The sequence below is a fragment of the Rattus norvegicus genome, chromosome 8, assembly GCF_036323735.1.
Source record: "Rattus norvegicus strain BN/NHsdMcwi chromosome 8, GRCr8, whole genome shotgun sequence".
Taxonomy (NCBI): Eukaryota; Metazoa; Chordata; class Mammalia; order Rodentia; family Muridae; genus Rattus; species Rattus norvegicus.
In genome coordinates this window covers 58674807-58695446 of record NC_086026.1, presented here as the reverse complement: position 1 = coordinate 58695446, position 20640 = coordinate 58674807, and the positions used below count along the sequence as shown (strand labels likewise).

General features: G+C 47.3%; 1 protein-coding gene across 2 annotated transcripts; it reads left to right on the top strand.

Annotated features, from left to right (window-relative positions):
• Positions 1–10434: 10434 nt before the first annotated feature.
• On the top strand, positions 10435–19120 carry Ankk1 (ankyrin repeat and kinase domain containing 1). 2 transcript variants are annotated; one of them, XM_063265876.1, is made up of 8 exons: positions 10435–11197; positions 12807–13101; positions 14136–14287; positions 14609–14658; positions 15128–15283; positions 15914–16031; positions 16589–16625; positions 17456–19120. In XM_063265876.1, exons 1-8 carry the CDS (start codon positions 10977–10979, stop codon positions 17471–17473), a joined length of 1047 nt encoding a protein of 348 aa, XP_063121946.1. In that variant the 5' UTR covers positions 10435–10976; the 3' UTR covers positions 17474–19120. The 2 variants fall into 2 exon arrangements, with proteins under 2 accessions (XP_063121946.1, NP_001102469.2); NM_001108999.2 differs by having other exon boundaries at positions 10958–11197; positions 15914–16037; positions 16564–16625; positions 17453–19120.
• Positions 19121–20640: the final 1520 nt, after the last annotated feature.

Below are 20640 nucleotides of genomic sequence, written 5' to 3'. Positions count from 1 at the left end.
CTTGGTGTTATTGACAGGTGATGGAAACTTTGTTAGAGCCTAGGTAGAGATGTTTGGTTGACTTCGAGTGTGCACTTGGAAAGACTTGTGGGATCTTGGTCTCTTCTTCTGATAGGCAGTTTGTTTTGCACCCTGTTCCTACCATGAGGTTTGTTCTCACTAACAGAAGCTTTAAAGTGTCAGACCCACCTAGTCATAATCTAAAGCCTTGAAACCTGTGAGCTCAAATAAATCTTTTCACTTTCCAAGTTCGTTGTTAGAGCTACTTGTTATGGTAACAGACAGCTAGCTGAGGTTAGAGCTGAAGGTATTTTGGGGAGCTACACTACTGTACAAATATGACAAGTGCCATCTGAGGCTGGAGACCTTGACTCATGTCCTGTGTACTAAGGGACTTACTTTGAGATTTTGGGGGTGGATAAGTTCATGTCCTTTAAGGTATTGAAGCCAGATGCTGTCTGAAATATGCAGGAAAGAAAAGACTCCTTCTCTGGGAGGATTTCATTCACACACTCTTCAGGAAAATTCCTCACTGGCAGCACAGCTCTTGGCTTAAATTAAGAACTTGGTTCCTAAAAGCAAAATGGATCATTTCATGTCAGAAGTCTGGATGAAAATCAGTAACCCAGATCCCTCTCTGTGGGACCAGTGCACTGTGGGCAGCTAGTAAGAGCTCACTGGAGTATTCTGCAATGGGGCTGTAACAGTATCCCCAGGTTCCAGGGAGGTGACAGGTCTCAGCAGAGAAGGTGGGACCTGCCCATTCTGTGGCCTCATGCAAACAAACCTCCTTCAAGCAGCCAAATTGCAAGGGAGATGTGTGATGCTAAACAGAGCAGAGAGGAAAATTAGAGGCTGCAGAATCCACAGCTTTCAGAGAACTCAGCAGGGCTTGGAAGATGACATCGGGTGCAGAATCAACAGGCCAGTCTCCTTTTCCAGGTTCATGCCTCCCTCATTCTGCTACACTCCTCTTCCCTGGCTCTAAAAATGGCTGCTATAGGTAGAATCCCATCCCCAAAGTGTGGGAAATGTCACGTTCTATTGTGTTTGAGAGTTTGCATAGAGTTGTAATCATTGGCAGCGAGGTGGCTGCACTCTCTATACAGGTGGAGAGAGATGCCTTACAAGCTAGCAGTCTCACATCTCCTAGCCTCACAAGGATGCCATGAGGCAGATTCTGTCTTCACTATAAATAAAAGCAAAGAAACCAAGATTTCCATGTCTAAGGAGGCCATGTATTCTGTAAATAGAGGAGTCAGTAAGTTAACGTCAAACTAAAGACTCAAAAGTTTGTTTTGTTTTAACTTTTTTCCAATGTGAAACATTTCTCTCTTTCTTGAATGCGGCTTGCAAGAAACATCTAATTTTTTTCCTGAGTCTCGTCTCTGTAAAATGAGAGGAATAGTTCCACCTGACCTTCTCCCGTTTGGATATTTATAATGTACCTAGCACAGAGGTGTGAGGGTGGCGGGTGGCTTGATGGCCATCATGGATAGACCAGAAATGATTTCTCCCCTCCCTGTATACCGAGAGACCCACATTTGCCATTTCCCCATTCTATGCCTGGGAGGGAGCACATAGACACCCTCAAACCCCACCTCCAGCCAGCAGTGGTCTCCCTGTATACTTCTGAGATAGTCAGTCTAAGAACGACAATCCCAGCAGGGCTGGAGTTCTGGGCACTCAGAACTCAGGGGTAGAATGAGTATTTATTTGTAGTTGCCTCTGGCTGCTCTAGTGCAAGGTGCTGGGGCAGGTCCTCTCCCAACAGATGCTCTTCTTATTTCCCCTTTGTCCTAATTTCAAGCTAAAAAAAAAAAAGAAAGAAAAAAAGAAAAGAAAAAAAAACCCTGCTGAACTGTCACTCCAACCACATGCTCATCAGGATCATTAGCTTCAACCTTTGCATTGCCCTGGAAATGGTGAGGGATGTCCATCCCACTGACCATCACCCCTCCTTAGCTCCTCACCGCACACCAGCTACAAGGCAGGTAGACACCAGCTGGATGACCCATCTTTCTAGCAAGATCTCTAATCTTAATTTCCAAAAGACAAAACAAAGAGAAATGCCTTGCTGGGAGTGATGGAGTGTGTGTGTGTGTGGGGGGGGGTGGCTTTTGCCCTTAGATGGACCCGACTCTGACTGCTGTAGCACTCAGCCCCAGCAAGATGCAGAGGTAGCCAAAGGGTAATGGCAGAGCAGAAGGACACACTGCTGAGAATACTTCCCAGCCACCCTGAAGCCTCAGGACTCCCCAGATGTGGAGCTGGGAGGTCTTCCTAATTCTGCAGCTTGACTCCTGTTAGCAGGCAGTTCCAACAAACTGCTCACTGTGCCCAGGGCTTTCTGCCAGTGGAGATCCAGCGCAGCCTGAGCGTCGGTCTGCTGTCACATGTTCACCCCCTACCTCACATTTGTGCTTTAAGTCTTCAGCACCTCCATCTGCTCCTTCAGATTCTCCCCTGCCCTCCAGCTGGAGCTCACACATGTGCACACACACACATGCCCACACAGTTCACTTGCTGCAGCTGAGAGATGAATTTTCATATAGATCAGGGTGAGCTGAGGTACAATAAAGACTTAGAATCATCGGTACACACAGCAAGAAAGATGAGTCCTACGCCCAACCTGAAATTTGCTTACTCCTCTCTGGGTTCTGCTTAGTTGGAATCTCTCTAACTTTATTTACTTAATTCCTGTCACTGAACCATGATGTCCAGCCCACACCTCATATTACATATAACAAGGAAACTCGGATTCAGAAGGGCGGGGTGCAGAAACATTTATCCCTAGGTGTACAATGGCCTGGCCTAAGAATCAAAGAAATGTAGGAACAAAAGACCAGGAGACCCTGGGAAGTAGCCCTTCCATGGTCAGACTACAGATTCAAACCTGCTCTGTACCCTTCAGGACCTCAATTGAAGCCTCATTGAGTTAGCTTCACCCCTCCTGTGTCTTGTTCATAAAAGGCGATGCTGTTGGGGACAGGATCCTCACTTCACAGGTTTGTCGTGTGTATTAACTAGGTTAATTTCTATAAAGCTCTCCACACTGTGCTTTGCACATGACAGGCTCTCAAGAAGGGGAGCTACTTCACTACACTGGCTTAGCTACTTCTACAGATGCCTATGCTGGGCCATCCCTGCAGGCTCGTCTCAGGAATTCTGAAACAAGAGGATTTTGATCAGGGTTGGCTAGATTGCTGTGTGAACACACAACACCTATCTTAAAGGTGGGGTTTAGGGGAGTGGACATCCAGGTTCAATGTTATTCAGATATAGAGGGTCCTATAGAAAGGAGAGACCTATAGGACTCAGATGGGGTGAGGAGCCGGTTGTATGATGGGGAGGTGGAGTTGGGGAGAGAGGCATGGAGGTGCTGTTGAATGGGAGAGTGCTTGTCTAGCATTCCTGAGGCCCTTGGCTCAATCCCTGGCATTGCCAAAAAGAGGGAGAAAGATTACCATGTGAAGAAAGGAATGACAGAGGAGGAACAGAAAGCAGATATCATTACTCCACCTTCTCAACCCTGCTGCACCGCCTGAACCGAAACAGCATGTGGGAGAAAAGCCCTCCAAAGAGCAGAGAACATGGGCAGGATACAAAGAACCAATAAAGGATTAGGACCTCGAGTGGCCTTGGGCCAATGTGCAGACCTGCTTCTGTGCCCTGTAGATCCCGTCATTATTGACAGAGTGCCTCTATTTCTACCACATCCATGGGCCGCTTGTCCTACTTATTCTGGGAAACAGAAGAGACCTCAACAGATATCCTGTGGAGTCCAAACTATGCCTATAATATTCCATAGGAGTGGGAAACATTGACATTGGTACCCAGTGGCACTGATGCCCTGAACAAGGTAGGAATAAAGAAAGACGTTTTGGGTTCCCTTGAAAAGCTGCCTCACAAGGCTTCCTACTTCCCTTCAGATCAACAATGCCCTGGCTTTGGTTGAATATAAAACATGCACATCTATTATTGGCCCTCAAATTATTTTTTCCTATAAAAATGTTGAGAAAGTCTTACCTTGCTTTTTCACATAAACCATCCAGTGAAACCCCACTAAGCCTTGAAATATTGTTTTAGAGTCATGTTCTGGTCCTCACTTAGGCCAGCCTATGTTCTGTTTCAACACTAGGTGCCATGTCTTTGGGGCTCACTGCCATGTTCCAACACTTGGAAGAAGCCTGGGCATTATTGGCTGAGTGACAGCTGCCCACTGTGCCCCTGCAGGAGTTTTCTATTGTTTGCATGCGTACATAGTACTCCCTCACCTTTCACCTTCCACACAGTCTACTCAGCCCCATGCCTCCCATACCTGCTGTCCTCTGCTCTCTTCCAAAAGACCTTCTCCATCCATAAATGCCATACACCCACAAAACTCCAGCACAACAAAAATGACAGGCACCTTTTGGTAAAATGCTAAGCAAGTATAGATTCTGTTTAATGACGTGGGAACTAGTGCCAGTCTCTCCCTACCAATGGGGGAACTGAGGCACACAAAGGTTAAACGCCTGGTCCAAGCCGCATCCCATCCCTAACTCCCTCATCGCACCACTTTACACGGAACCCTCTTCAGCTGACATTTTCCACCCTCTTAATTTCTGCAATGTGATATTCTTTGAAGTATTTTTGTTTGCTGTTTGCTCATTTTCTACATTGAATTCAATTTAATAAGGTGTGTACATTTTTTCCTTAAGGGAAATCTTAGGGTCTAGACAAAGAGAAATTAACATAGACTGAAAAAGTATAACTGTTTCAGTTAGGCTTTCCATTGCTATGAAGAGACAGCATGACCATGGTAACTGTTAGAAAGGGCAACATATAACTGGGTCTGGCTTACAGTTTTAGAGGTTTAGTCCATTATCACCATGGCAGGAAACATGGCAGCAATCAGGCACTCACGGTTCTGGAGGAGCCAAGAATTCTACATCTTGATTGAAGGCAGCCAGGAGAAGACTCTCTTCTGCAGGCAGCTCGGAGTATGGTGCCATCTGCACTTGGCAGAACCTGATCATTAGTAGCCCTCAAAGCCTGCTTACGCAGTCACTCATTTCCTCCAACAAGGCCACACCTATTGCAACAAGGCCACACCTCCTAGTAGTGCCACTTCCTATGGGCCAAACATATTTAAACCACCATAATAACCTTGCTGTAAGAACAGGTAAATTGAAGAGCAAGACCATGACTCTGTCTTCACCCTGCCTACAGCAATGATTGGATGACTCATCAGTTAATTCATCAAATTGATTGAGAGGAGCTTCTTTCTCCGTTCTGGTGGTATATCCGTTGGCTCCCAAAGTTACAGTTAGATAGTGGTCCAATTCCTGGTATGTATGTGGTTATTACCAGATTCTTCCTCATAAATCTATCTAACAGGGTATGGGTACCTTTTGTACTACCTATGAACAACTGGAGACCTAAGGCCTGGAGTCTAGCTATTCAGGTGTAAGGGACCCCTTTTGAGCAGCCATGAATAACCTCTATAAGATCTGATCTCCTCTGGCCCTTCAGTGTTTACCTAGGCACTCTTCTGCATTTAGATGCTGCGAGTTTAGTACTGAAGTCCTGATTGTCCTGCCTACCTAGTCTCCGGATCACTAAAACAACCGCAAAGATATAATGTTTCCTCTTCTGCTTCTTTCTCACAACTAATGGAATCGTACAAAATTCAGGTCCTGGACTGCAGAAGGAATAGGTCTAAAACAGACATTTCAAATAGCAGGGCTGCTGCTGTGCTGTCATTGAAGTCACTGAAAGAAGATAGTGCTCCTTGCAGGATGTGGGTGACTAGAAAAGGGTGGCCCCCTCTAGGTGGCTTCTGAAGAGGTTTGGGTACCAACATGAATACAAACATCAGGGGCCCCAGTTCATTCCAAACAAGCTCAAGACATACAGCCATTTTGAATCTGGACCTTTGACCTTTTGACCTTTGACTTCTATTACTATGGAGCCAGCCCAGTGATTTGTTTGGTTCTCCAGTTTACAAAGGAATTCCCCCTGTTCTGGTTGCAATGCCATGGGGGAACCATGGGGAGCATGGGGGAACCATGGGGAACATGGGGAACTATGGGGAACATGGGGAACATGGGGAACATGGAATCCATGGGGAAATCATTGGAACCTATGCCTCTTCCATGTTTAACCACATGTTTTGGGTGTTGTCTATTTCAGTACATTTTCCGCCACTATAACCCAATAGCGCAGATTAAGTCATTTATGAAGAATAATTTGGCTCATGGTTCTGGAGAGTAGATTGTACTGGTGCATCCAGTCAGGGCCTTGTACTGAGTCATAACATGGGTGGGAAATGGAAACACAAGCAGGCACTTGTTGAGGAGACAGACAAGTCAGCTGTCAGGGTTGGAATGTAAATGTCCCCCCACTGGCTCATGACCTTGAACACTTGATGGCCAGTTGGTGGGGCTGTTTTGAGAGGGTTGGACCTTTGGCATATATGGCTTAGCAAGGCTAGCAGAAGTGGTTCACTGAGGGACAGGCGCTGAAGGTTGGGTCTGCTTCTGGTTTGCACATCTGTTCTTCCTGGTCTGCACATCTTGTGTTGAGCACTGCCAAGTGCTCCGATAATCATGGAGCCACGAATCCCTTCTACCATGTCTTTTCTCTCATGAGGCGTTGGAATTCCCCGAAAATAATCCTCTCCTGTTCTAGGTTGCTTCTGCCAAGTGTTTTGATCACAGTGATGAGGGACAAAAAGCTTTCTGCACTGCTGCTTTTAAAACTCACTCCTAGGGTAACCTACTGAGTCCCTGTAGAGTAAACACTCACTCTGAATTTACTCAGTTTCCCTGAGTAGCATTAATCCCTCTAAACAGCTTGATCTCCTTTCAATGCTCACCTTTCCCCCACTGCCCAGTACTCAATAAGGGTTTCAGGGGGATAAACAATAGAATCCCATCCCCCAAAACACTCATCCTTTTCACAATGCAAAACACAGCAATTCTAGCCCAGCGATTCCCGACTCTCAGCTTGGTAGTCTGGAGGCCTGCTGTGAGACTGAATAACCAATCAAAAAAGCAATTCTCTTCTAAAGTTCAAGGACAGGGACCTGAAGAGCTTGCTCGGTGGTTAAGAAAACTTGTTGCCCTTGAAGAGAACCAGAATTTGGTTCCCAGTACCCATGTCAAATAGCTCACAACTGTCAATAAGCCTACCTCCAGGAAATCGATGGGACACCAGTTCATGGCTTCTGTTAGCACTTGTGCACGCATACACATATTAAAAAATAAAGTTCAGTGGCAAAACAGATGTACAGTAATGGAATTACCTAATGGAAGGGGGAGACAGGCTAGAAGAAAGAGGGAACAGATCCCCCAAACTAGTCCCAAACTCAAGGCAGCAGATATTAAATCTTAAACCTGAAGGACCATTTTCCACTTCGAACCCCCTTTTAGATAGATACACTTAGTGGGTTGGACCCCCTGAAATGTGAGACAGCCAGACCCTATGGTTTGCTTTTGCTGGGCTTTGTCCTCCCAGGTTTGAATCTCCTGACTGCAGCTCTTCATGCAGGCTTTACAGTCTGGTGGCTCCGTAGGTCTCAACAGTAGGCCAGCCAGCACAGCTGTACCACAGATTAGCCCAGGAACCCTATGGCAGCTTAAATGCCACATTTCTTCTCAGTGTGGTCCTCCTAGGGGTTCACTTCGATGGCTTTGTGTCTGTGAGTGTATCTTTTGAGATCTAGGTGGAAAAGGCCTTGACCTCCTGGAACTCGTGTCATTTGCCTACAGAAACACCACCACACACAATGTCATTGAAGCCTACAATTTGTACCTCAATATCTAAGTCACCTGACACACTTGGGGCTGGGACTGCTTAAGCCTTGTTTGAATTAACCAAAAGATCTTATGCCAGGTTTAATGGTCAGTGGTCCCATCCTGCACTTAGACGCTACTGACAACCTCGGGGATCTCTGAAAGGACCTCAGAGCCACCCCCATTGTACCCCCACTTTTTGAGCCCCACTCACACCCACACCCACACACCCCTCCCACACACACAGTGTTTCTGATGAACCACACCTGGCTCCCTCCTTCCACATCAATCTCACAGTTAGAAAGGAATGTCTTGGCTTCGCACTTGCACTCTTCTCCTCTTTGTGTGGTAGGGTTGAGATTTCCCAGGTTTCTATGCTCTGCCTGACCTTTAATTATACATTCCGCCTCTAGCTTTGTGCTACGTTCATTCAAACGTGGCTCAAGCATTCCCTTTGTGCTCATAGATCGCTGTCTGTGACCAGGAGCAGCTTGAAGCAGCACGACTGCTTGCTGCTCCGGCAGTTTTCTGCCAGATTTCCTAGTTCGCTGCTCCTGCTTGAGATCCTGCACAAGCTCCTCATACCCAGAGAGAATCCAAGAAACTTCCCTGCTGGTTTATAACAAGATGGGCCTTTGTTCCAAGTGTTCCTCCGTCTCTTTTTAAGATCTCATCCATGTGGTTTTGCTACACACATCTCTACCAGCCTATGTATCAGGTGCCTTGAGTGCTGTAACAAGCCACCTGGCAAAAGTAGTTATTTGGGCTCCAGACTTAAGGGTAGACTTAGCTCATCATGGCCGGAAGGCCCTAACGGCAGGAGTGTTGGGCAGCTGTTCACATTGTATACCAGCTCAGAAGCAGAGAGAGATAAATGCTAAGGCTTAGCTTTTTTTTTTTTTTTTTTTTTTTTTTGCCCCTTAATTTAGTCTAGGACCCCAACCCATGGGGATTGTACGCCCACATTCAGGTGGGTCTGGTATCTTTGAAAATGAGTCACATTTTATTGCTTGCAGATGTGGCCACCTCCACCATGAACCAGACAGAGAACAGTTTCCTTGTAGAGATTTTGCAGCTGTGTCCACATTTTTCTACGCCCCACCCTGTTTCTCATCCCTGTAACTGTGTCATTTCAAGACCGTGAATGGGGACATACGATATATACGCCTTTTAAAACTGGTTTTGGAACCCATTATAATTCCCCAGTTGTGCCTGGCATCAGTCTCTGCGAATCGTTCCATATTGTGTATCTGCCTCAATGTGCTCAACCTTTCACCTGCTCAGCTATTCCACACATTTCTGATATTCCATAGGGATCTACAACTCACAGTCATGTGCAGGTTTTTGTGTGAGCATGGTTTTCATTTCTCTGGGATTTCTTTCCCCAAAGGACAATTGCTAGGTCACTTAGCATATATGTGTTGTTATATATTCTCAGAGACTGACCCACTGCCTTGCAGACTGGCTGGGTCATCTTCATCCTCACTAGCAATGTTTATATGGCCCATTTTCTCACGGGTATTTGTCCTTGATAATTATGTTGACAATTCTATTATGTGTCCATTGACATCTCATTGTGGCTTCAGTTGGCATTTGTCTATTGGCTAATGACATTGACCATAGTGCCATCTGTGTATCTTCCCCAGTAAAATGAGTTTGAGTCTCTTCTCCATTTTTCTAACTGGATAAATTATTTTGCTTGTTTGCCATTAACTTTATAGATATCCTTATATATTCTAGGAGCCAGCAAGACATGGTTATCCAAGAGTCAGCTCACAAGTATCTTCTCCCTGTGTGCAGTTTATCATCTTCCCGTGGTCCTTCCCAAAGTGGATGTTTTTCATAATGTTCGGTTTATTAATTTTTCAATTTATGAGTCATGCGTGTGGAATTAAGTCTCATCTCACAGGTTTTTGTTTTGTTTTGCTGTTTTTGCCTTACCCTAGGTCATAAACATTTCCTTATAGGAACAGATACAATGAAGTACACCTCTGATCTCAATGCTTGGGAGACAGAGGCAAGAGGGTCATGAGTTCAAAGTCAATCTTGTTTCCACATGAGCTCGAGATCAGTAAAAACACATAGTAAAACCCTGTCTCAAAGACGTAAAGGGGAAACGAATATTTTTCTAAAGGGTTTCTGTTTCTGTTTCATATTTAAGTCCACGATCCATTTGATATTAATATTTGCATAAGGTGTGAATGAATGGATATTTTTATTATCAAATCATTCTATAAAGGTGGGGAAACCCAGAGAAATCTGATAAAAATAAAAACCGGCCCAATAACTGTTAAGGAGAAACAGGGCAAACATTACTGCTATGCGTGATCTCCTTTCTTCCAGATTCCCTCCCCTCCTCTACCCTCTTCTCTTCTCCTCTCCTCCTCTCTTCTCAATATGGAGCATCTGCTCCAGCTTCCTGAATGCACTCATTCCTTTACAGTGACCAGTCATCCCCTCAGCACACAAGCTGATGCTGGAACCTGTTGAAACACGCCCAGCAGGCTCTCTGCAATGTGTTTGCTGTGTGGAGAATGGAGACGGATGGGGGAACTTCCCTGTATGCAAATGACTTGCCCTTCTGGTTTGGAGAAAGTCTCCATTGGCTTTCAGCAAGTGACAAGTATGACAGAACTGCTGGGTCACTGGACTGACTCTAGGGGCTTCATGAGGGCTCAACCTTTGTGACCATATACTCAGGAAGGCTGACTTCTCCTAGAGTTCACCCAAAGACTTTGTCCTGGCCAGACTTAACGAGGAGCACATGCACTATAGTTGCTATAAATGCTGTCAAGTTCTCTGTGGACGGAGTAGCAGGAAGATACAAACCAGCCTGCTCCCACTTAACATTTGGGCTACAATGCCAGGTCAGCCTCTCCTGCTGCGGTCTGACTTCAGCTGCTCGCACAGCTCTGCCCCTCCCTAACTCTGCCAGCTTGAGCGAGCTGGGGCTGAGGAAGGAAACGCTACCTGAGCGGGGCATCCCCTCTTCTGGGACCAGCTCTTTTCCTCCCTTCTGCAGCCTCGGGCTTCCAACTGGCTGGGTTTCCCCACCTTGGCATGTGGAGAAGGAGGGAGGACTGGTTCACCTCATCATTCCCACCCTCTCAGACCTGAAGAGCAGGAAGCAGAGGCTCCCGGAGCCACCCAGGTTGCTGCCAGAGTAAGGTGCATTGCAGAGGCACAGGGGAGTGTATGGTGCCACACAGGGCCAGGAGGCTTCCGGACCCCATGGCAGTCAGGCCCTTGGAGCAGCAGCTGGGCAGCCTCACCGTCTTCACCCGTGATGATTTTGAGGAAGAATGGCACCTAGTAGCCAGCGGTGGCTTCAGCCAGGTGTTCCAGGCAAGGCACAAGCGCTGGAGGACGCAGTATGCCATCAAGTGCTCCCCATGCCTCCAGAAGGAAACCACCAGGTAGCTGATGGCCCACTTTCACAGAGGAAAGACTCAGGTAGAACAAGTTTTTGGTCTAGGGAGCTCAGAGGAAAGGGATAAGCTGAGGTTGGGGTTGACTGTCTGGGTGTTTTTAAATGAGCCCTGAGGTCTAAATTTCCTCAGACTAGGCTCTTTCTCTGAACCTGAGATACGGTAGGCAAACTAGGGATGCCTGCTTGTTGGCATCCCAAGAGGTCAAAGGTGAGTAGAAAAGGCCTGGCAAAAATTCCTTTGTCTGCCCAGCCCCTCACACTTACTTTGCCTCCTTGTTGTTCTATGATGAAGCTTGGACACCCCTCTTCAACCCATCCTTTCAGGGTAGGGATGAACTTTCCAAGGAATGTGACATTTTGCTCAGTGACCTGTAATTTGTCACCTTGTCTCTTTCTATGCCGGCCACTGTAGGCTAAAGGGTCTGGGAGGCTAGACACTGCCCCACTAGGATACCAACAGGTAGCTAATGCCACAGTGCTGGCCTTCCACAGGAGATTGAGTCCAGTACAGTGTTGCCTAAGTCCCAATAGTTTGTCCACCTTGGGGAAGATATTGTTTTCTACACACCCAAGAAAGAGAGGGAGGGCTGTAAAACACCCCCTGAGCTGTCTGGAAAAGCAGAGAAGGGATAGAGGAGACTAACCCTGTAGCAGCCAGCCACTCAGGTGTCTGGAGAGTGTTAGATCATTCCTGGAGGCCAGACCCTCTGACTGGTTCCCAGGGTGACCCTCAGAGCTCATGTCAGGAGTATCCCACTGTAGCACAGCATTAACCCATCTTTGCAGACACTTCGCTTTTATAAAAACACCATTCCTCCTTAAATCCCCATCCCCTCAATCCCAAGACAGTCTCTTGCAATTTGCATATTTACAGTTCTGTGGGCACAGAGGGCCTGCAGTGCTTCTTAAGGGCTTCCCCCTTAAGTCCTGATTTCAGTTCATTCCTACAAAGATGTATTGAGCAATGCATGGCAATGTGTGTGGGTGAGGGGAGGGTCAAAGAGTACTAATTATAATTCATCCAGAACACAGACTACTCTGCATCCATTAAAGACCATGCTTCAGGAGAATAACGACACAGGCAAGGGATAGAATGTAGGAAAGAGGAGACATCTGGAAAGCATAAAAGAACACACTAAAATGTTAGCCGAGACCAACTCTGCAGGGTTTTTCTTTTTTTTTACAGCTTCTGCATCTCCTAGGTTTTCTATAAGGTGCACGTAGTATTTTCATAATCAAAACGGTAAAAGAGAAGCATGAAGCATATTACTGATCCTCCAAGGGCTCAAAGGCTGCTAGGGAAGATGAACATGTATGCAAGTGGGCAGGACAAACAGTAGGTTTGTGTTCCAGGCTCCACAGAATGGCTAGACTTTCAGGCCTGGAGACCTCTCGCCCTTTCATTGATAGCAGCTTGAGCCCCAGGCCTGGCTGCCTGCTGGTACTCCTACAATCTCTCACTTTTTATCCACTATCTTGGAAGCTCCTGAGGCTTCTCTGGGTCTACTTGGCTTGCAGCATGCTGAGTTAGTGCATTTCGACTTGCCCTGGTAATTCCTATTCTCCTTTTCCATCCCATTCCTGCCTCTCCACAGCTCTGAAGTGAGTTGCCTCTTTGAAGAAGCAGTCAAAATGGAGAAGATTAAGTTTCAATACATTGTGTCCATCTATGGGGTCTGCAAGCAGCCCCTGGGCATCGTGATGGAGTTCATGGCTAACGGTTCCCTGGAGAAGATACTACCTACCCACAGCCTCTGCTGGCAGCTCAAGTTCCGCATCATCCACGAGACAAGCTTGGCCATGAACTTCCTCCACAGCATTAAGCCACCCCTGCTCCACCTGGACCTTAAGCCAGGCAACATCCTGCTGGACAATAACATGCATGTCAAGGTGAGGACCCTGACAGTGTACAGCTAGACCTCTTCCACATAGCAGAGTTGTCTACATGCTAGTAATTGAACCAGTCAAGAGTTTGAGCCATTTTTTTTTTGTTTGAGTAAATAGTAAACACAGGGCTTAAATCTGAAACAGAGATGGATGAGTACATAACTTTGGTACAGAAGATGGAGGCTGTGATGTCCACAATGTTCTCTGGGCCACACTTCTAAAAACGATAGAATAATCTCTACCCCTCATGTTCTTTGTCTGAGGAAGGAAAGTGTATAAAGGTGATTTTTAGTAAGTCGGAATGGCCTTTTGCTTCAGTGCTAAAACCTTCAATAATATTTTTTATGCCTTTGAGATCTTTGCACATTCTCTTTCCTCAACCCTCTCTTCATCTAGCAAAGTCCCAATCATGCCTCAGCTCAGATTAGTCACCACCTCCTTGGGGAGATCTTTCTTTATCTCCCCCATCAGGGTCTCTTATATCCTCTAGTCACACCTTTGGTACTTTATTTTCTGACCTTAGTTGAGACATACAGGCATTTTACAAAACTTTTTTTAAGCTTAGGCAAAGTTGAAGAGTAACAGCAGGTAAGAGGTCTCATCATAAGTAAAACTTGTTCTTAATGCACATATATGCTATGTGAATACCAAGCCATCATGAGGGTATGGGGTTTGAGAGGCATCTCAATACCCAGTCTCATTGTCCCCTAATGGGTGACAGTCTGACAGGTTAGAAGCAGAGGATAAACAGATGGTGTGTTTCAGGATTCTTGGAGATGCAAAGAACAAAGACCTTGGAGACGTACAGATTCCCAGCCGACAGATGAGAAACTAGGGTTCTATGAAGGTGAATAGTTGGTTCAAGATCATCTAGGTAGCAGGTAGTAGAGCTGGGAACTAGTGAACTTGAAAACCACATGTGCTGCACTAAAACAGGATATACTGACAATGGCAGTGAGTGAGAAGGGGGCCACAGGTGGCTTCTGGAAGGTGTCTCTTGTAGCCCTGTCCTTGGCATCTATCTGACTTTCTCCTAGATTTCAGATTTTGGCCTGTCCAAGTGGATGGAGCAATCAACCCAGAAGCAGTACATTGAGAGATCAGCTCTGAGGGGTACACTCAGCTACATACCTCCTGAAATGTTCCTGGAAAATAACAAGGCTCCGGGGCCTGAATATGATGTGTACAGGTGAGTGGGCAGCTGGGCTCTGTGTCAGTAGCCACCCTGGCCAGGTCCTTACTGCTAACAGGCAGGGTAGGACAAGGATTAGGACTGGTTCCTCCATGTGCTGATGGAAAGGAAAAGATGAGGGGGACCTGGGGAGGCTTTCCCTGGGATTGTAGAAACTGTGGGCCCTGGCTAAAAAAATATGCATACTAAACCAAATAGACTATTGGATCCCTCTGACCAACAATCATGGATACTTCACCAAGTAGACTGTGGGATACCCCTGGCTAGGGATCATGGGTACTAGACTAAGTCTCTCTGCTAATATATTCCCCACTGCAGCTTTGGGATTGTCGTCTGGGAGATTCTCACTCAGAAGAAACCTTATGCAGGTAACATGATCGTGGTCTATGCCTGTGGGAGGCTGAGGTTGGAGAACACGGGACAATGTGGGAGCCATAGTGTGATCTCCTTGTGAATCTCTACCTTACTCTGTTCCCTCTGTCCCCAAGCACAGGAACTTCTGAGATAGTGAACAAGTGTTAGCCTTGACCTTTCTTCATGACTTTAGTACTCGAGCCCCTACACTTTACAGTGTGGAAAAGCAAGCCTTTCCCAGGGTCTCTTTGTCTACTCTACTGCCTTTGCACAGAGAAAGGGTGCAGGGATCATGTTGAGTCTTTGCTAGAGCTGGACCAGTGACTAAGCTGCTCAATTGGAGCCTCAGCTAGGTCCCAGATTCAACTGTCTACTCATTGAGCATGCATAGGACACCCACTGCATTCCTAACTGATCAGGATCCTCCCAGCTTTTACCCACTTGCCAGTCATCTAACCATACCTCCTGGCTCTTCTCTTACAGGGCTCAATATGATGACCATTATCATCCAGGTGGCTGCAGGCATGAGGCCCTCCTTGCACGATGTCTCTGCTGAGTGGCCAGAGGAGGCCCATCAGATGGTGGACCTGATGAAGCTCTGCTGGGACCAAGACCCCAAGAAGAGGCCATGCTTCCTAAGTATCTGCCCATTATTCTATACCTAGGAATTAGAGAGGGAGAAACAAGACAGCCCTCTCTTGAGACACATGCAGAGACACCCTTGGCATTAGAGCTCAAAATGGTATATAAGGCATCTTCAGGGTGGGCCTGGGAGGCAGGTTCTCTGAGCTACACAGCTGAGGATGGATTTTGTTAGACAGTGCTCTCTGTGTGCCTAAGGGAGGCAGAGTCAGCAAATAGAAACCACAGCATCTGACCTGGTCCTGACACTGAGCTCTGTAGCTATCTCTGGGGACTCTCAATACTGTGGAATCTGAAAGGTCATAGGTTGAATGGAATGAGGCTATCTGATCCTCTAGGGATAACACGCAGAGGGGTGGGCATCTTATGAGTCATCTGATCCTTGCCTTCTCTTCCTGTGAAATAATAAAGACTTACCTTCAGAGGGTCACCGAGTTGTCAAGTGTACCCCAGCCTTATCAAGAGTGGGGCTCAGTTTCCTATGTCATTGTGGGCAGATGGAAACATACATAAACCTAGGAATGTGTTTAAGGGAATGTGGGAAGCATCAGAATAATTTGAGATGTAGTAAGTACCATTGAGCTTACCTGTTCCCTTTTTCCTCTACCCCTACTCTGTATGGAGCAGATGTGATCATTGAGACAGACATGCTACTGTCCCTGTTCCAGACCCCTGTGGCAGATCCTGAGTATGAAGCCCTGACCCGGAAGGTGTCTTACAAGTCATCGCTGAGCCAGCCCCACAGGTGGATATGACAGGCTAAGCAGGGCAATATAGGAATACTGGAAGCCACTGTGTGACATCCATGGTCTCTGGATAGCTTGAGAGGGAATATGCAAAGGCTGTCATTTGTTACTCAACTGCTGAGGGGGATGTGGGAACTTTAAGCCAAGCTAGCCCATACTTAGCTCCAGGGAGACTAGTTGGAGGCTTCCAGCATCCATAGCAGAGGACACCTTTCTTTATTTACACAACTGTTCTCTAAAGGCCATGGGTGCTGTGGCTCAGAATCCTTGGGAAGAACCTTAGACTAACCTGTCACGCCGTGGATGTCAATTTCATCCTTCAAGTTTCCTGGTCCTATGCCGATGTGACAGGGACTATCAGAGATCTACCCTAAAGTCTCTAAATGAAGGCTGGGCCTCAAAACTCCGCTGCTTGGTGATTTCTTCTATACATGTACTGGTGGGACAATGGTATAGGAAGATCTCCCAGGAAGGGTAGGATGTGAATCTGGAGGGAGGAAAGTCAGGGAGGACCAGAGCTGATCCCTGATGACCCACCCTGCACAATACTTTGCAGGTCAGCAAGGAGGTCAGCCAGGAGATTGCAGACAGTGGTGAGTCTGTTGTGCTGAGATGGGACCAAAGACTCCACACGGAGGAAAGAATGGAACCCATTCTCCTCACTCATCATCCTTGTCCCTCTCTTTCTCAGGCCTATTACACATAAGGGGGGCTCAGAAATACCCAGATTCTTGGAGTTCTGGATCAGTTTCCCCTTCATGGTTGTGCTCTTAAAAGAATAGAGTTCCTGTTTCCGCCCTGAGATATAGAACACTGGCTCTCAATACTGTCTTTGCATTACACTTATTTGAAAAACAATTGAGAAAAGGATGTTCCCAGTGCCTACCCCATACAAATCAGAATTGGCATGGGTTGGGTCTCAGCAGTGGTTACCATTCAGTTCTGAAACACCCGTAGATGGAGCCGGAGGTGGCAAGGACTGACGATGTTATAGCACACAAACCCAAGTTCTAGAGCAGTTCTGATTTCCACAACCTGCCTTTCTCTCAGGTTCTCTGAACATTCTTACCCACCTAACCTGTCTTCCCACTGATAGAATGAGCCAGCATCATTCATTTCCCTTTTAAAGAGCTGCAGGTGGGGGCTCAAAGAGCCAGAGAATTAGCAGAGGCCAAGGGATGTTTATAGATGGAGTACTGATTTTCAACCAGGCCTCCCAGCCTCAGCTTACCTTGCCTCCTCTACAAAAAACACAGATTCAAAACTCTAAAAGAAACAATGCTCCTTGATTCCGTGAAAGCCATTGCCCTCAAGTCTAGGCTGTTTTTGGAAAGTGTCTCCAGGAGGCAGGGGGATACATAAGGTGACCCCTGACCAGGTTAGGATATAATAATTTTTTCAATCTATCCCTTTCTCTTAGCAGACTCAGATGACTCCTTGAAGTGGATTCTACAGCTCTCTGACAGCAAGAGCTTGGTCCCAAGTGATATCTATGAGAACAAGGTGACTCCCCTACACTTTCTAGTGGCCAGGGGCAGCTTGGAACAAGTGAGGCTGCTGCTGTCCCATGAGGTCGATGTAGACTGCCAGACAGCTTCTGGCTATACACCACTCCTTATTGCCACCCAGGACCAGCAGCCTGACCTCTGTGCCCTGCTTCTGGCCCATGGTGCTGATACCAACCTGGCAGATGAAGATGGCTGGGCCCCACTGCATTTCGCAGCCCAGAGTGGGGATGACCACACTGCCCGTCTGCTCCTGGACCATGGCGCCCTGGTGAATGCACGGGAGCATGAGGGTTGGACCCCACTCCACCTGGCTGCACAGAACAACTTTGAGAATATTGCACGGCTTCTGGTCTCCCGTCAGGCTGATCTCAACCCATGTGAGGCAGAGGGCAAGACTCCCCTCCATGTTGCCGCCTACTTTGGCCACATTGGCTTGGTCAAGCTGCTGACAGGACAGGGAGCTGAGCTGGATGCTCAGCAGAGAAACCTGAGGACACCCCTGCACCTGGCAGTGGAGAAGGGAAAAGTGAGAGCCATTCAGCACCTGCTAAAACGTGGGGCACTCCCTGATGTGCTTGACCACAATGGCTACAGTCCTTTGCACATTGCTGCAGCCAAGGGCAAGTACCTTATCTTTAAAATGCTTCTGAGACATGGGGCCAGCCTTGAGCTATGCACACAACAGGGATGGGCACCCCTGCACCTAGCAACTTACAAGGGCCACCTGGAGATTATCCATCTGTTGGCCAAGAGCCATGCAGACCTAGATGCTCTTGGAAGTATGCAATGGACTCCCCTGCACCTGGCTGCCTTCTGTGGGGAGGAGGGAATGATGCTGGCATTGCTGCAGTGTGGGGCCAATCCCAATGCCGCTGAGCAGTCAGGTTGGACTCCTCTCCACCTGGCAGTGCATAAAGGGACCTTCCTGGGTATCGTCCACCTTCTGGAGCACGGTGCTGATGTCCACGCTTGCAACAAAGTGGGCTGGACACCTGCCCACCTGGCTGCTCTCAAGGGCAACACAGAAATCCTCAAAGTTCTAGTCAAAGCTTGTGCGCGACTGGATGCCAAGGATGGAGTTGGCTGTACTCCCTTGCAGCTAGCCCTCCGCAGCCTAAAGCAGAGTGCTGTTGCCCTCTTGCAGGACAAGGAACCTTCACTAGCCATTCTGGGAGATTCTAAACCTGTGCCCCTGATGGATGATTAGGTGTAGCAGTGTTCCTTTGCTTGGAAGGGGAGGGGCTTGTGAAAGTGAAACTTGTCATGTGAGAGACCACTTCCTGCCTGTCCATTTGACCTTGAGAGGAACCAGTGTCCTAGATGACAGAAGGAAGCTGAGGGGTTCCAGTGAACTGAGGAAGCTACTGACTGCCTGAAAAACTGATCTTAGCTCCCCTGCAGTCATCTGTAGACAAACCATGTTCTCCCCTTTCTTTAAATGAGCTCATGTGTCCAAGATAAGCTTTGTTCCCAGCCTCAAGACTCCTTTCCCCATTTGTTGCTTTCCTTTGAATCATGGAGTCTCATGCCCCAAGGAACTCCCAAAATAAAGAAAAAGCCTCAAAATGAGGAGAAAGGGCTACCCCTCTCATCCCCGAATTGTATTCTAGATGTTTTACCTTATGCTGAGGCAGGAGAGTCAGATGCTCACTTTACACAGGGAACATGCTCTTGGAGCTCAGAGGACAGATCTGTTCACTCTTAGTCTCAGCCAGGCTCCTGTCACCATAACAACCATAGCTTCTGCTGGCACTGGTCTCAGCCTCTGGTATCCTATACATTCTCTTGGGAATGTGGGAAGGATGTTCCCAAACCCCAGCTATGTGCTCATCTATGGGATGCCAGTCCCCTGTCTCCAACCCCACACTTCTCTGATATAACCTGAGCAGTTACATGAGGTTCCCAACTCCAGAGTCAAAAAAGCTGATGATCTAATTCTTCCAACTAGATATGGATCAGCTGGGTGCCCATGGGAGCCAGGGGGGTTAGCATGGCATATGGCACATGTGTGTGTGTGTGTGTGTGTGTGTGTGTGTGTGTGTGTCATGACTGATGCATCATATATGTTTATAGTGTGTCTGGGAGCTTACAGGAACAGAGGCGGGGGGCGGCTGAGGGGAGTTGGGTGACTTGTGTGCATGCATGTGTGATTTGTCTGGTATGGTCCATATGCCTATATAATGCTTGTGTGTTAGTGTATGTGAAAGGAGGTAGAGTAGCTATGAGAAGCTGCAGGTGTGTGCATGGTGCATGCATGCATACAAAGTGCATTTGAAATTCACGCATGGGAATGGGCAGGGTAGCTAATAAGAGATGGAAATATGAACATACAATGCATGTGTGTATATATAATATGTGTAAATTTATGTGAGGGAGGAAGCAGGGCAGCTGAGGGGAAGTTGGTAGTAAGTGGGGTTTGCCTGGCCTTAGGGTAGAGCTTCAGCAGAGGAACTTCTTTTCCTCCGTATTAGCTGCTCAGAGATATGCTCTCTAGGAACATATGTGGGCCACCATGGGATTACCCACCAGTTGTGGGCAAGATGGGGAAACCCCAGGGCTTCTCATATCCACCGTGTGTATTGGGGAACCTGGTTCAGTGGTGAGTGAGGCAGTGGCTACTGAGGGGTATGAGAAGAGCAGGTTCTCCCTGCTGCCCCATCTCCCCACCCCATTAGCACCCTAATAAGGTGCTAAAAAGATAGGTGCCTTTTGTGCCACCCTGAGTTGGGCGTGAGTTCACATTGGCAGCCTTATTTCCTCTGTCCTAGGGTCTCTGGACCAGCTCCAGCTGGGCTTCAGGTAGTTTGGGACAGCCAAAGATGAGTCTCAGGTCAGCACTTGGCTGGGTTGGGTCTCCGCTCTCAGACTAGACTACACATTAGAATTTTGTAATGAAGGATTCCTTAAGTATATCCTCAACCCATTAAACCAGAATCTGCAGGGCAGACCCTGATGTCAATGAGCTCCATGACTCAGGCCAGCCAGAACTAAGGACGACCAGTAGGGGTATATCCAAGACTTTCCCTGGGCCCTTTCTCAACAGAACCATTGCTATGGCACAGTGGGGATGTAATCTTTCCCAAGGGAAGCAGTAGAAACT

Coding starts and splice junctions, on each gene's coding strand:
- Ankk1 (NM_001108999.2), top strand. CDS start 10,977: ATGGTGCCACACAGGGCCAGGAGGCTTCCGGACCCCATGGCAGTCAGG. Junction 11,198..12,806: donor CTCCAGAAGGAAACCACCAG/GTAGCTGATGGC, acceptor GCCTCTCCACAG/CTCTGAAGTGAGTTGCCTCT. Junction 14,288..14,608: donor CCTGAATATGATGTGTACAG/GTGAGTGGGCAG, acceptor TCCCCACTGCAG/CTTTGGGATTGTCGTCTGGG.